The 16,262-nt window shown below is 36.5% G+C and overlaps 2 protein-coding genes across 2 annotated transcripts; both read left to right on the top strand.

The window, feature by feature from the left end:
- LOC18613182 (poly [ADP-ribose] polymerase 1) lies at window positions 3,440-11,905 on the top strand. The gene is made up of 20 exons (XM_007050286.2): window positions 3,440-3,844; window positions 4,177-4,226; window positions 4,316-4,505; window positions 5,480-5,666; window positions 5,767-6,103; window positions 6,445-6,640; window positions 6,710-6,862; window positions 6,966-7,026; window positions 7,100-7,163; window positions 7,244-7,495; window positions 7,874-8,111; window positions 8,217-8,329; window positions 8,427-8,503; window positions 8,634-8,794; window positions 9,738-9,929; window positions 10,074-10,182; window positions 10,312-10,394; window positions 10,497-10,634; window positions 10,722-10,904; window positions 11,563-11,905. Exons 1-20 carry the CDS (start codon window positions 3,701-3,703, stop codon window positions 11,608-11,610), a joined length of 2,976 nt encoding a protein of 991 aa, XP_007050348.2. The 5' UTR covers window positions 3,440-3,700; the 3' UTR covers window positions 11,611-11,905.
- On the top strand, window positions 14,499-15,931 carry LOC18613181 (LOB domain-containing protein 16). The gene is made up of 2 exons (XM_007050284.2): window positions 14,499-14,983; window positions 15,375-15,931. The coding sequence occupies exons 1-2, from the start codon at window positions 14,687-14,689 to the stop codon at window positions 15,690-15,692; spliced, it is 615 nt and encodes a 204-aa protein (XP_007050346.1). The 5' UTR covers window positions 14,499-14,686; the 3' UTR covers window positions 15,693-15,931.

Genomic DNA, 16,262 nt, shown 5'->3' with positions numbered 1-16,262 from the left:
ATGTTATTTCAGTATATTTGTTACACGCCATCTGCTTTATAAATGCATGGCATGTAATAACTTTGTGTAGTGTTTTTAATCCATGTTCTAATTTACACAAAAAGTTTCACAAATTTATGTGTTGCAGCAATAAACCCAATAACATATCTTGCTGTCATCTCCGCTATAGGGTCTGTTTATCGATGACAATATGGCCAGATGCCGAGAGATAGACCACAACATAAGCATGATGGTGCTCAACAGAGAGTTCACAGAGCTCATACAGTTCAGAGAGGTGAGAGAGCTGAAGATGATGGTGCTTAACAGAAAGTTGACAGAGTTGATACAATTCAAATAGTTGAGAGAAAAAGATGAGAGAGCTCAAATAGCTGAGCATTTATTTCTAACAATTTCCTCTTATTTTTATTTTCTCTATGGCAAGAGGGAGATTTCAGGAGCTTAATTTGCCACGATGTTTTTTAAGGGCATTTTCGTCTACTTGTGCTTCTTTTTGGCTAGAAACAGATAACTTTATATGAGTGATTATTTTTTAAATCACCTTATCGATGTATTTCTCATAATTTCCTCGCATAATTAAGGGTTTAGGGTTATTACGTATTTAATATTCATGTATTATTATTTTTGAACAATTAATAAATTAAGTCTGTGTTGACTTATTTGATCAAATGTTGTTAATTAATTAAGGCACATATCTAAGATTATTATTGTCACCTGGCTTTATAGATTGTTCTTCTCACATGGAATAATCACCCTAATGCTGTGGTAGCATGTGGGATGAGACTTAAATGATCACAAGTTACCAAGTGTTTTGTGATCTTCTTGTCACATGAGTTGTGAGCAAGGATCTTAGCAATGTCACCTTGACTTAGAGTCAAGATGAGGCTCGTAAGAGTCGAACATGGAGATCATCCACACTCCATGGAGTCAATGATAATCGGATTTGAATCTTAGGTGAATCAACTCAATCCCTTTTATAAAGATTAGATTGAGATCTGTATGGTGGTTTTGATGTGACAAACCCTAAATGGAAGATCCACCATGACATACATTTGATACTTTATGTGTTATTAGTTGACCAATGGAAGGAAGTGAATGAATAGATCCATGCTTCATCATTATGTGAGCCCTAAGGACTTATGTAGTCAAAATCTTATACCTTTTGGGACTTGGATCTATGATATGAAGTTGAGATCTGGTGTTGCTACTTTAGCATGATTTCCAAAAGTCAAAAATGATATGATCTAGCGGAACATGACTAGGAAAGCAATCAGATCCTAATGGATTGACATGAGTATCCGAGGAAGAGTCATTATCCATCTCACATAAATGGTTTATAACGCAATGCTTGGGTGGTTGTAAAACATTAGTCGTTAGATATAACCATGAGTTTAGACACATAAGGAGATCTTGCATAGCTTTTACATGTATGAGAAATTAAAGATGCAAAATCTTGTGTGATTAAAATGATTTGGGGTATGACGAGAACTTGAGCGATGTTATGTTAGTAAGATGGTAATTTAATATCTCACTGCTCACCGGTACCTTTATTTTCTCGTTGGTTGCATATTCCATTTTCAATGTATGACAATGAATGGAGAAAAAGTTAAACTGAGAATGGTATAAGTTGATGCCAATATGTACGAGTGGGAGATGTTTCCTTTAAATGTGGTGCATCCACATGGAATGCAACTTTGTTAATTATTCATAAATAATTAACAAATGTTCAATTAATTAATATTGGATATTATTGTGATATTTTTTAATTCAATAATTAAAAAACGTATGAGATAGGATAGAAATTTAAATTTAATTTGTATAAATTTAAATAATGATTAATTACATTTAAATTTAATTTGTTTAAATTTAAATGTAATATCTTATCTTTATATCCCTAACACGTTTACAAAATAGTGAACAGATGTACTGGTTTTTTACACACACAAGAGTGAACGTGAGTTATTCTGTAAATAAAAAAAAAAACCAAAAACTCTTTTTTTTTATTCTTGAGACACCATTAAAGGCTAGAGTGTTTTGAAATGTGTAATTTCTTATGGAAGACTCTAGCAGCCACTCCATGACAACAAGAACGAAGAGATCATTGTGTGCACACAGGAGGATTCTTAAGGTAAGTTTTTTCTATCAAAAAGGGAGTGGAATATTTATTCGAAAAGATATGCCCACTTCCCAACACTAATAAAAAATTTATATACATTCGCCTACACATCAATGGTCAATAATTAGTAGCATTCCTACATGAATAATAATTGAATATCGAGCAATACAATGAACTTTGTTAATTAAGAAGTAATCAATGTAGTATGAAGATAAGGCAAAAAGTAAAAAATAATGATCCATATGGAAAGAGTGTCCCAATTCATATCCCATCGGCAAAATTTAACCTCATAAAGAATAATTAATAATGCTAAATCGGCTGATGACAGTCTGTTCATGCATCCGTAATGTTGACCCACCTAAAGCAAAGAAAAGAAAAGAGAATCAGAAAACCAAATAACAATAAGAGCAAAAAAGATGGAACATGCATAGAAACCAAAGATAGAAAGAGTAAAGGAAGAGTCGAAAATGAAACAAAGTAAGAAGATAATTGTACAATCATGTAAAGAGCAAAGAGACAAAGAAAACAGAGATAGAAATAGTAAAGCAAGAGTCAAAAAAAATGTAGCAAGAAGAAAAATCTATCCGGATGGAAAGACGCAGTTGCCAAATATCGAAATAGCTACCCTGAAATAAATAAAAAAAATTCACCAAAACAATGTAAGTAGAAACAGAAACGAAACAAAAAAGGGAATGGAAATCAGAAAATCAAAGAACAATGAAGAACAATGGAAATGAAAGAGAACAAATAAATAGACAAAATAAAGATAGAAAGAGTAAACAATGAAACCAAGGAAGAAGAAAATTCTAGAATCATGTAAATAACGAAGAAGTGGAGAAAAACATAGATAGAAAGAGTAAAGGAAGCAGTAAAATCTATGATAAGGAACAGACAAAAATATCAAAAAGAGATAAAATGATAAATAGAGTCTTGACTTTTTCAAGAACAGCAAGCATGCGTCAAGGTTTCAATTGGTCATGCCCACGTGACTAGCAATTAACCCTTCAATTATCCTCTTCTTGAAACAACTTTTAATATATGTAAATAAGATATGATTTGTTTTGATTACAGATAATATTTAACACATACGATCTTAAAAGTTGAATGAATATTTGTAACAGATTAAAAAAAATTAAACATGCTAAATTAAAAATAATACTAATACTCTACATAATTTTGTAATACAGAAAAATGCTGTTGACATGGCAAATATTATTGGCCGCGATAACCGAAAAAATTAAAAGACAAGAAAGGCAACCAGGCCATGGCCAATGGACCAGGTTCGACAATAACCGACAAAAGCCCGTGCTAGCATTCTTAAAAAAGAAAAAAAGAAAAAACCATGGAGATGGTATGGAGCTCATTTGCTGTGAATACAAGGGGGATTTTTCATTTTAACCCGTTGAGAAGAGAAGCGTAATATAGACGCCAAGCAAACAGATTCCCTCAGTCCGTGTTTCGGAAGATTCACTTCCATTTTCTTCTCTTATTCCCACAACTATAAATACTTCAAGAAAACCCACACTGACAACTAGGCAATCTACTTCTTTAATCCCTTGCTGGTTCTGGAGAGACGAGAGAGAGCAAATGGCCAACCCGCCAAAGCCATGGAAAGCCGAGTATGCCAAGTCGGGTCGATCATCTTGCAAAACTTGCAAGAACACCATCGACAAGGAGGTCTTTAGGCTCGGCAAAATGGTCCCAGCCACTCAGTTCGATGGCTTCATGCCCGTACATTTCCCTCCACTATTTCCTTCTGCACTGATTTCTTTTTGTGGGTATTTCTTTTTTTGGAGAATTCAGGGAATGTTAAGTACATGCAACTGCAATTCTCATTTGGGATTGTGGGATATTGCTTAGTTGTTTGCCTAATCTTTTCTTTTTGTCAATTTCAATCTTTTTGGGCTTAGGCATTAACTTTCACTCCCATGTACTTGTAAAACTCAATGTCTTCATATTTGTATTGTTATTTGTTACCTTTTACATAAATTTTACTCAATGCATTATTATGGATGCTTGCACCTTCTAACTTTATACTTATGTTTGTCTGTTTTGTGAACTAGATGTGGAACCATGCCAATTGTGTGCTAAAGAAAGCAAACCAGATAAAGTCGTACGTATTCTTCCAATTGTCTTTCGTGATTTCCGTAAGATTATCTCTATTAGATGCAGAGTTTAACTCTTTATCTTTTTATTGTGTAGCATTGATGATGTTGAAGGCATAGAATCACTTCGATGGGAAGATCAACAAAGAGTTAGGAACTATGTGGAGGACGGCGGACCTGCAAATACAAAAGCTGTCACTCTTACAGCTATGGAATATGCTATTGAAGTTTCACAAACTTCTCGTGCTACTTGCAAGCATTGCAGCCAAAAGATTATGAAAGAAGAGGTGGATTTTTATGTTTAATGCTTTTCTTTATCTATTTATGGTTTTTATGTACTTGGTTTTGACTTTAGTTACTGAATTGTGGTTTAGTAAAATGGATCTATGAATTAATGGCTTAAAGTGTGGCATTGGTAAATATTTCATGGTGATAGAAACTTGCTTCATGTGTGAGGACAGATCGAAGGTTTTTTTCATTTTGGTAGCATGATGAACTATTAGATGTTGGATGAGTAGGATAAAAATGGTTTCACATGGTTGGAGCATTGTTCTGAGATAAGGGCTAGACGAGGTGCATATGTTGTTATGCTACTAACGGTTGGGGTGATAGGATAACTCTATTTTTTTTTTTTCTGCAAGGTCTTTCCAAGAGCATTTAGTTGTGTGCACATTTTTTCATTTTTCATCTTTGGAATCAGCCTGTCTTGTACCCTTGTTTTCTCTCACAAATTGTTTTCAGGGTGGTTTCTTCAAATCAAATCTAATGTGAGATCTATGTGCTTGTAAAGTATCTATCCTTGGCTTCCAAAAAAAAGTTCTCTTGTACCCTTCTTTGTTTTCTTGCAAAGGATGGAGTATTTTTTTTTTCCATTTTTCAGACAAATTAGGATTTTTTTTTTTAATGTGTATGATGTGATTCCCTTTTTTTAGTATCCCCACTCTAAACATGTAACATTTTTTAATAATTCCATTCTCTTGGGAGTTAGAGAGTCCTTGGTAGCAATATGAAAATTATTTTATCAGTTAATTCCTAATATTGCAATTGATCTTAAATAGGATTGATATATCAAAGAACGTGGTAGAAGCAAGAGGTAAATTTTGAAATTCATTTGTGGTGTGTACTGATAGTTTTTATGCTGTTGCTTAAGATTTAGGTATTCTTAATGTTTTAAGTATTTTTTCAAGACAGCATTGATGATGCTAGTTGTGCACAAATGAGTTTTGACATTTTTGTGCATTGATTTTTCTAATATTGTTAGGTTCGTATATCCACCAAGCCCAAGGGCCAAGGATCCAAGGGATTGGTGTGGAATCATGCCATATGTTTCATGGAACTGTCTCCTGCTACTCAAGTGGAGAAGTTTCCTGGATGGGAAAGCCTTTCCTCTTCTGACCAGGCAACTGTTCGTGCACTGGTTAAGAAGGTTCCTTCCGCTGCTAAGAATGGTATGGGGTTTAACTATCCTTGGTTGTCTCATTTTAATGCCATAGTGGTCTCTAAAGTTTGATTTAGTTTCTTTCTCTTTGAATCATGTTGTCCCTTCAGACAAAGGAACTGAGGTACCAGAGGATAAACAGCTACAATCAACCTCCAGAGCTGGCACAAAACGTAACAAAAATGTTGGTGATGATCGGAACTCAAAAGTCACTAAGTTGGAAGGTGATGTGCCAACTAGTAGGGTCGGGTCTACAAAGAACACCAGTGACTTGAATAAAAAGCCAAAAGATTCTGATCTGGAAAGTAAAATGGAGGCCCAGACTAAAGAACTGTGGGCTTTGAAGGATGACTTGAAGAAGCATGTGACAACAGGAGAACTGCGTGAGATGCTTGAAGCCAATGGTCAAGATGCAACAGGATCAGAACTTGATTTGCGTGATCACTGGTAAGATCTTTATTATGCGATGATTTTTGATATTGCCTTTTTCCGTTTCTATAATCATCTAGTCAAGCACTTTCATGAATGTTTTATGAATGATTTTACTGTAGTGTATGATTTTACAGATTCCTGTGCTTGATCTGACAATGGATGCAATTACATTTTACCTATATCAAAAACTTGATAGTGGAATCTGTTGTTTCGAATTGTTTTTTTGTTTCTTTTTTGTGTATCTAGATGTAATTTTTTTGATGAAATTGCTGAATGATTAACACCATGCTATGAACATAAACTTCTAATTGTCAGCACTGAAATTGAAAGAATTCTTTTTGTATAATTTTGTCCAGTGCTGATGGGATGATGTTTGGAGCCCTTTGTAAGTGCCCAATGTGTTCCGGCAGTCTTCGATTTTCTGGAGGCGTGTACCGTTGCCATGGCTACCTGTCAGCATGGAGCAAGTGTTCTTACTCTAGTTATGAACCTGAACGTGTTAAAGGGAAATGGAAAGTCCCAAATGAAACGAATAATGAATTTCTTCGCAAGGTATTCGACTAAGATTCATTGATATAGGTTTATGAAACTGTAACTTTTTCCTGACTCAATTTTTTTCAGTGGTTTAAGTCACAAAAAATAAAAAAACCTGTTCGCATACTGCCTCCATCTGCTTCTTCAAGTCAAGCTGCTAATGGCCAATCCCAAACTTCAAAGGTTGAAAGCTTGGCAGATTTGAAAGTTTCTATCGCTGGATTACCTCAGGAGTCCATGGTAAAATCTCTTGCACTATATTTATAATTTACTGAAGTTATATTCAGTTTGCTTGGAATAAATGTGAACATGTGTTCATATCTTGAGGATATTTGCTTCTCAGGAAGAGTGGAAGGGCAAAATCAAGGGAGCAGGTGGTATTGTTCATGCCAAGATCAAGAAAGGTATGTGCTTACTGGCTGGATTTTTAATAATTGCTTGCTTTAATCGGTTGGTACCTAACAAATCATGTTGCAGATACTAACTGCTTTGTTGTGAGTGGGGAGCTGGATGGTCATGATGCTGAGGTCAGGAAGGCAAGGTAAAGCTGCCTTCATATTTCTGGTCTTGAGTATGTATCTTGTTCCATTCATTTTAGTTCACAAGTGTTTCTGTTTTCAGGAGGATGAAATTGCCAATTGTTAGGGAGGACTACCTTGTTGATTGTTTTAAAAGACAGAAGAAACTTCCCTTTGATTTGTACAAAGTTGAAGCCATTGGTGAGGCCTCTAGCATGGTCACTGTTAAAGTGAAAGGCCGAAGTGCTGTTCATGAAGCTTCTGGTCTGCAGGATTCATGTCACATACTTGAGGATGGGGGAAGTATATATAATACAACTTTGAACATGTCTGACCTATCAACTGGTGTTAACAGGTGCATTTTGCGCATCTGTCTCTTTGGCTGGCTGTTTAATCTGTTATGTTTTGCTGTGACTTTCCTGCTTTGAAATTTGTGCTGAATGCTTTTTCTTGTTGCCTATTGAAAGATACAACGTAATGATTATATGTTCCTTGCTTCTTCAGAGGATAATGAGGGGCATTTTCCCGCCTCCCCTCCTCTTTGAATGCTCTGAGATATTTATTACTTTGGAAACTTAGCTTTTTCACCCAGTACTTTTTTTACTCTGTTTTGTATATCAACTTATTGCCACAGAATTTTGCCCCTTTGCTTTTGTAATCTCTTACTTTATGCTTTCTTTTGGTTATTTCTCCTCTCAATGAATATTAACTCCTACTTGTTTGGCATATGAAGTTATTACATCCTCCAAATAATCCAAGAAGATAAGGCGTCAGATTGTTACGTGTTCCGTAAATGGGGTCGCGTTGGGAATGAAAAAATTGGTGGAAACAAACTAGAAGAGATGTCAAAATTAGATGCAATCTCTGAATTCAAACGTTTATTTCTTGAGAAGACTGGGAATACATGGGAGGCATGGGAACAGAAACAAAATTTCCAGAAGCAGCCTGGCAGATTTTTCCCATTGGATATTGTATTGCTTATTTCCTTTCCATCTCTCAGCAAATGTATTATGCCCCTTGCTTGGGTAGTGGATTCTCATTTCTTATAGTTCTCTTTCACATGTTGGAATTTGTAGGATTATGGAGTTAATAAACAGGTGTCAAAAAACAAGCACTCTGATGCAGACAGTCGACTTCCTCCTCCATTACTTGATTTGATGAAGATGCTTTTTAATGTGGAAACATACAGGAAATGGCCCACTTTCCAAGCAAACTCTCCCCTCTCCCCTCTCTCTCACTCTGTCTGAAATTATTTAGATGTCTGAAAGACCCATTCTTGACTGCAGGGCTGCAATGATGGAGTTTGAGATTAATATGTCTGAAATGCCATTGGGAAAGCTTAGCAAAAGTAATATTCAGAAGGGTGCGTAGTTGTAAAAATTTCGTTTATTTTTCTGTATTATGCTGAACATCCTTATTTGCTGCCTTATAGGAGTTAAATTTCTGTTGCATATGCAGAGTAAAATTTTAGTAACCATATCTCCTTGGCACAGGTTTTGAGGCATTAACAGAGATACAAAATCTATTGAATAGCAATGCTTATGATCCTTCTGTCAAAGAAAGCTTGATTATTGATGCCAGCAATAGATTTTTTACTGTTATTCCTTCTATCCATCCACATGTCATAAGGGACGAAGATGATTTTAAGTCTAAGGTACAGATTCTCCATCTTGTTTCCTTTTCCTGATTTTTGACCCTGTTGTGTATTCATGCGATTCACTTGTGAATAAGGGTACTGCCTCACTGTAAGTCATGTGCTTTCATTTCCTTTGAAATGTTTAGTGCAAATTATAAAATTATGTTACACCTGAAATAAGGCCAATTTATGCTGTATTGAATTGTCTGGGGACTGATTCTCAAATTTTGTATAAAGTGGAGTAGCCGATTTCATTTACTGGTATGTACCTAGTTGCTTTTACTTGTTTGGTTCCTGTATGTTATGTTTAAACGTTTATTTATTTCAAGCAGTCCCCATTTTGTCTTGTTTTGAACATTGGCATTCACATGTTCAATTCAGAAACAAATTCTCGTGTAGGATCGATACTTAATTGCCTTTTATATTTTTTCCCCCTGAAACACTAAAGGGTGTTATGCTGTTTCCTTAAGACATCTCAACTCTTTGGCTGCAGATAGGGCCTCTAGCTTGTAGCTTTTTGTTTAATTTGTGAATTGATTGTCAATAGCAGGGCCTCTAGCTTGTAGCTGGACTTTTTCTCCTTGTGGTTGTAGCATTATGCTGTTGGTAAATAACATTTCATTTCATAGAACCTACACTTTATCTGGCACTCGATAGTTGGATGTTATTTTGAGCCTCAGAGAATACAATTGCAAATAAAAAGAAGGAAAATAGGAAAAATGTTATTGGCTACTGGACTTCATGGCTGCTGTGTTCTAAAGTGTGGGTGTTAGTAAGATATCTATGTTTATTGCACTTGATACATTGTATGCAGAAGACAGGAAGTTGGAGTTGAAACTTGCTCAAAACTCTTGCTGAAAAAGTGTTACTTTTTTTGAAGCGTTAACTGAACTTTGCAGTTTATTTCATCTTTCCATGTAAGGAATAAATTGTGATCCTCCTTTGTGCTTGAGAATGGTAGGTGAAAATGTTGGAAGCTCTTGAAGATATTGAAATAGCCTCAAGAATAGTCGGTTTTGACAATAACAGTGATGATTCCCTTGATGAGAAATATAAGAAACTCAATTGTGATGTTGTTCCCCTTCCTCATGATAGCGAAGAATATCGGTTGATTGAGAAATATCTCCTTACCACTCATGCCCCTACTCATACTGTGAGTCCATTTTCTTGTGTGAGGGTGACAAGCTCCAACTCCACTGGTTATGGGCTTGTTTATCGTTTGTCCTTTCTTTTTCTCACTCTCTAAAATAGGCTCAATTTGCATTAAATATTTACTACAACTATATGTTACTGCCAGGATTGGACTCTTGAGCTGGAAGAAGTATTCTCACTTGAAAGAGAAGGAGAATTTGATAAGTTTGCTCCTTATCGAGAAAAGCTTACAAACAGAATGCTTCTCTGGCATGGTAAGTGGTTATTTATTTCCATGGGAGAGATTCATTGCTGTGATGCAAATGGCTATAGTTTGGGACAATTTCCCTGATGCTATTGTTTTTGAGATCTATTGGACCATTATGAGATATTCTCCTATGCAGGTTCTCGATTGACAAATTTTGTAGGAATACTTAGCCAGGGACTAAGAATAGCTCCTCCAGAAGCTCCAGCAACTGGCTACATGGTTCTCTTACATCCTCTTTTCATGAATGCTCATACATCATTGCATATGTGATATATCCACTTCTTTTGCAAGACTAACGGTTGTAATTCTTTTCCATTCCAGTTTGGCAAGGGGATTTACTTTGCTGATTTGGTCAGCAAGAGTGCTCAGTATTGCTATACTCATAAGCAAAGTCCTGTGGGCCTAATGCTTCTCAGCGAAGTTGCCTTGGGGGAAGTCTACGAGCTAACAAAGGCCAAGGTTAGTTTACCCTTTTTTGCCATTGGATAGAGAACTTGGCATTTCTTCAATATTTCTCTGTGCTTACTTTTCCTTATTCACATTTAGTATATAGAAAAGCTACCAAAAGGAAAGCACTCTACAAAAGGCCTTGGCAAGAAAGTACCTCAGGAGTCTGAATTTCTGAAGTGGAAGGATAACATTATCGTTCCTTGTGGCAAACCAGTTTCATCTAAAGTGAAGGCATCTGAGCTGATGTATAATGAATACATTGTTTATAACACAGCTCAAGTAAGTTCTGAGATTTTTGCTGTTAAATTTCTCAAAAGCTTTCCTTGTAGTTAACTAGAGTTGCAGTTTGGACTTGATGTGTTGTCTACCTTTGGGGTATGAAAATGAGTTAGACCTTTGGTTCTTTGCAATGTGCATTAAGCATATCCATCTATGCATGATAAAATATGAAGGTTGTTAGAAAGGCAAATATACGTTTTCCAAATTCTCTCTATTCCCTTTCCCAAAAGATGCCATCATTCTTTTTCTGTTTTTAGTGCTTTGAAGGTTTTTCTTTTCCCTCTTTTCTCTTCTAAAGAAGTGGTTCTAGTTAAATGAACAATGGATTTAATCCTTGGAAATCTAAGGGTTGGAAAATGCCTGAAAAGGTTTGAGGTAAGAATTGTTGGCATTCTTCAGGAGGAAAGACTAAATGGCTTAGTTTGAATTAGCCTCTGACATATATCCTTCTGGATGTAAATAAATGGCCTTTGTTTGAACATGATTGGACTGTGTTATTATTATTATTATTATTATTATTATTATTACTATCAATCTACCACTGCTGCTGCTGCTGCTGCTCCTGTTTTTACTAGTTATATCATTGTTATTTATTGTTGCACTTGATGTTTTTAATGTGATTTTGCACTTACCATGTACATATTGTTATTATGGACAGGTTAAGATGCAGTTCTTGTTGAAGGTGAGGTTTCATCATAAGAGATGAGGGGAGATGATGGATGTTATATGTACTTTCGGGAAGGTCACAATCTGTAAATGCCAAAAAAATGAAGTTGGTCTTATTTTGGATTTTCTGAAGGAAGGTTGGGTCTTGTTAAGGTCTCTTTTTGGGGTTGGCTTGGAGTTGGAGATCTTTTAACGTGTCTATTATCAATGTGAATGCTGTTTGTAAATTATGGAAAAACACTTGCAACTTCGATCTTGTAAGATTCCATCATCTTTTCGCCCTTCATGGTGGGATTAAATGGTAATGAATCTACCAGCTTATTTCATCCTTACAACATGAGCAAATTCAATGTGCATGACATTTATGGAGTTTAAAAGTGTATTCATATGACAAGCACTGATAGCTTCGCTTTGAAGAGCCTTGAGTTCTATAGCACGTTGTCACAGGTTGAGAATTTAGGCCTATTTCGTGCATCTCTAAATTGACCAGTTTAAGTCGGACTCCACCTTGTATCTGTAGTTTGCTAGAACTTACCAAAGACACGAAGAGCATAACAAAAGGGTGTTGTTTATCACTCCCAGCTCCTCAACCAGATATGTTATAATCTAGAGATATCTTATTACTGATATAGAAATTGTTAGTTTGCTTGTGCATGTGAGCCATGCGCATGGATGACGCTGTAACTTGTCTTAAAAAGTACAAATGCTGGTAACGTTGAGTGGCTAGAAATGATATGCAATTTTCCATGTCAATGCTAAGCCTGGTTATGGCAGAGGGTTGGCGAGGAAGATGAAGTCAGGAGTATGACAGTGGAATGTTCTTTTTGGTGCAAACTGCCATGTTCCTCTGTTAGGGAGTGTAGAACCTTTAACCCAGCTATGCTTTCTCTGTCTCTGTACATGTTTGTTTGGGCTACACGGCAGTTGTGGCAACGCGCCACGCCATTTTTATCCCTGGTTCCAGCAGTTTTGGGTAGATTGATATATTTCCACGTCTGCTGATGGCGGATGCAAACATAATAATATCTTTTAAGGTTACCTTTTGTTAGCATATGGATTGATTTGAAATGCAATTGATTGTTATTATACTATATTGTTTTGTGGAATTCAAAAGGATACTTGTGAAGATTGTACAGGTACAATAGGGGAATAACGTATACCGTACCATTTGGCTCTTTTCTTTCTTTATCTTTTGGATGAGATAATCCTTTTACAATCATTTGAACAATCAGTCCTGCTAAAGAGACTCGTGTTTTGATTGCCAGTTTATAAACTGTCATCACAATTAATGATCCATCCAAACTCTGTTTATGTTTTCCAGATAAAATTCCACATTTTTTGCAGCTCCAATTTAGAATGGAGGATAAACTGAGCTCATTAATTAATTGGTAAGAATCTTTAATGGATGGATGGATGGATGGATGGTGATCAGCAGTCAGCCAAGCTAACTTGTATCAGCAATTTGGTCCAACTTTACGTTGGATCAATTTTCCAATTATGGGAATCTCTGTTGGATGTACTGCAACTTGGATCTTTGATTGAACTGAGAAATTATTTTGTTGTTATACATGGAGAGTAAACGTGCATTGGCGACAAGAAACATTGAATCAACAGACCTTTGCGATCATGGGGGACAAGAAAAGTTGCAAAGTGTAAAAGGGGTTTCGCAGTTAGGAGGAAATGGCAAAGAGAATGAAGTGAATGTGGTGAGTGTATCAAGTTAAAAGTGATAACTTTCGATGGCTCTGGTCCAGCAATAAATGGTGAAAATAGTGCTGTCCAGAATAATGCCCTGCACGCATAATGGTTTTTGTTATATCATGTGTCTGCGAATCCCACAGAAGATTTGTGCAATTTAACTCAAAAGCCAAAGCCAAAGCCTGCACCTTTTAACTGTTTGATTCTCCAAAAGCCATGATCTTTCCTTTGCACAGGCCTCTAGTAGCATAACGCGTATTCGTTTGTTGGGCTCCCTTCTTTTAGGGTTTCAGGAAAAAATGATGGCCTCGCTTGGAATTAGGTTACCCTTTGTTTTGTTTCCCCGTCTTTTGTATCTCGTGTGATCAATACATGTACACGAGGGTGAACTTTAACTTCATTACTGGTAGGCAGAGGAGCACTAGTTTCACGAACCAGCTAAAATTAAGTCGATGTCTATGTTTCCAAAGTCCAAACAGCACCACAGGCAAAAAGTATCTCCTTTGCTTCACCTTGCCTTAAAGTGAAAGGAGCCATTATGGAGGTGCAAGAAAATTAAAACAAAGAAAGAAGGAAAGAACGAAAGTGTAAACAGTTGTTCAATACAATGTAAAAATCCAATGGATTTGTCATGTTCGAAGTTGAAAGACCCCACAATGTCAATATTCCCATATTACACAAATTAAAATGTAAAACTCGTTTAGAATCATTTATGCAAAACTGAAATTAAAATGATTATCTTTGCAACAAAGGGTGATACCTGATTGTCAAACAATAATACTACAAACAAAAGTGTTTCTCATAACACAGCAACAACATCAACCAAATGCACCAAAAAACACCGTCGTAATTCACCCTAGTGGTTGTCGGTAGGCTTTACCAGCAGGTGGCAGTAGGAGCAGCGCCCACAAAGCGACAAAGAGCGGCAGTTCCAAGGTGCGGCGATCGGCGGAAAAAAAAAAAATTTACGAACTTTTCTTAAAAACCAACCCCAAAAATCAAACTTTGTTGAATTAAAAAACACAACTTCTCATAAATAATATAACTAAAGTTCAAATCATATAACTTGTTCTAACCCATTAAAATACAATCCCCATTTTTGCACAAACCATTAATAAATGTTCCCTCTGAACCGTACACACAGGCCTACAATGTCCCCCATTCACACTTCTTATAAGACCACCCCCTTTTGTTGTGCCCCTCAAGGACCCCCCCCCCCAACAGCCCCACTCTCTCGCCTACCCAGCCAACCCTCGCCAAACCCATATTTTCTTTTAGCACCATTTCCTAGTGTACTCGTGTGCCTTGAAAATTTTAAGATTATTTCTCCTTGTCCTCCATCTCTAGCTGCTCTCTACATATTTGTTTTTTCCCCTTCCCTCAAAGCTCTTTCTCTTTCTCTCTCTGTACTCTCTGCCATGGCATCATCTGGCTCTGCCACTGCCACTGGCTCCCCTTGTGGTGCATGCAAGTTTCTGAGACGAAAATGCGCCTCTGACTGTATTTTTGCGCCTTATTTTTGTTCGGAACAAGGCCCTGCAAGGTTTGCAGCCATTCATAAAGTTTTTGGTGCTAGCAATGTGTCCAAGTTATTGTTGCATATCCCAGCTCATGATCGTTGTGAGGCGGTTGTCACCATTGCTTATGAGGCTCAAGCAAGGATTAGAGATCCTGTTTATGGTTGCGTTGCTCATATTTTCGCCTTGCAACAACAGGTTAGAAGATTTTTTCCTTTTCAAGGAAGGTTTCATAGTTAGAACAAATATTTTCCCATGTTCTAATTTGAACATTTCTAAAAGTTTTTACTTGTCGGGTAAGATTCATTGTGGAAAGATCAAACTTCTTAAATTCTTTGACTCGAGTTCCGTTTTCCCTTATTCTTGTTTCCTTTTCACCGGTTTTCTTCATTACAGATGAGTTATGGCAATGATACATTTGCTGAAAAAAATTAATGCTACAGATCTTGTATTCGAGAGTTTTTTGGTTTTTCCAACCGAATTTCTTTTTGTTTTTGATTGGCTTTACTTTAACAAGAACCAACATACAGATACCATTATGCAACCATTTCCTAATCTTCTTGCATATTCTCTTTTTTTTATTTCATAGGTGGCATGCTTGCAAGCTCAATTAATGCAAGTCAAAGCTCAACTGGCTCAAAATGCTATGAATTCACATAACATAGAGAGTCAGTGGCAAGGAAACCTTTCTGGGCTGCCTTCCATTCCAACTTATCCAAGCTACATGAATCCAATCTCCCCACAAAGCTCACTTGAGTCAGTTGAACTCAACAGTGCCGATAGCATGAATATGCAAGAAATACAAAGCAGAGACGAGTTTTCTTTCCAGGGTTATCCTAAGAAGAGACCATGTAACAGTGATCTGGGTGAGCTTCAAGCACTTGCCCTTAGAATGATGAGGAACTGAACTGAAGCATCCTTTTTCTTTTTTCCTCTATGGAGTATGGTCCTGCTTCTGTTCTGATGGTGATCTTTTTCCAAAAGAATGATGTATATACCGAGCTTGTTCCCAAAAAGAAAACTTAGTATAACTTTGATCATCAGCCTAATGTTGGCATGTTCCTTTTTGTTCAACCAAAATTTTTATTACAACTTGGAATTCAGCTCTATCTTCTGTGCACTCATTCACTCATAGCTGGTGCAATAAATTACTGGGGGTGGTTAATTCCCTTTATAAGGATAAATTTGTCTGTTCTGATATCTGAATGATAATTTGTCCTGGAAACTTATAGTTTACTTGGGGGGTGGTTAATGAGGATAAATTTGTCTGTTCTGGTATCTGATGATAATTTGTCTTGTCCTGGAAACTTATAGTTCACTTGGGGGGGTGGTTAATGCCCTTTATGAGGATGAATTTGTCTGTTCTGGTATCTGAATGATAATTTGTCTTGGAAACTTATACTTTACTTGGAGGTGGTTAAATTTTCTTTTGATAGTCTACTGTTCAGGGAGCCACAATAATGGAGCAACTTCATTT

The sequence above is a fragment of the Theobroma cacao genome, chromosome 1 (genome assembly GCF_000208745.1).
Source record: "Theobroma cacao cultivar B97-61/B2 chromosome 1, Criollo_cocoa_genome_V2, whole genome shotgun sequence".
In the NCBI taxonomy this organism is placed as follows: domain Eukaryota; kingdom Viridiplantae; phylum Streptophyta; class Magnoliopsida; order Malvales; family Malvaceae; genus Theobroma; species Theobroma cacao.
Note: the sequence above shows the minus strand (reverse complement) of the source record. Positions and strands in the feature narration are given on the sequence as shown.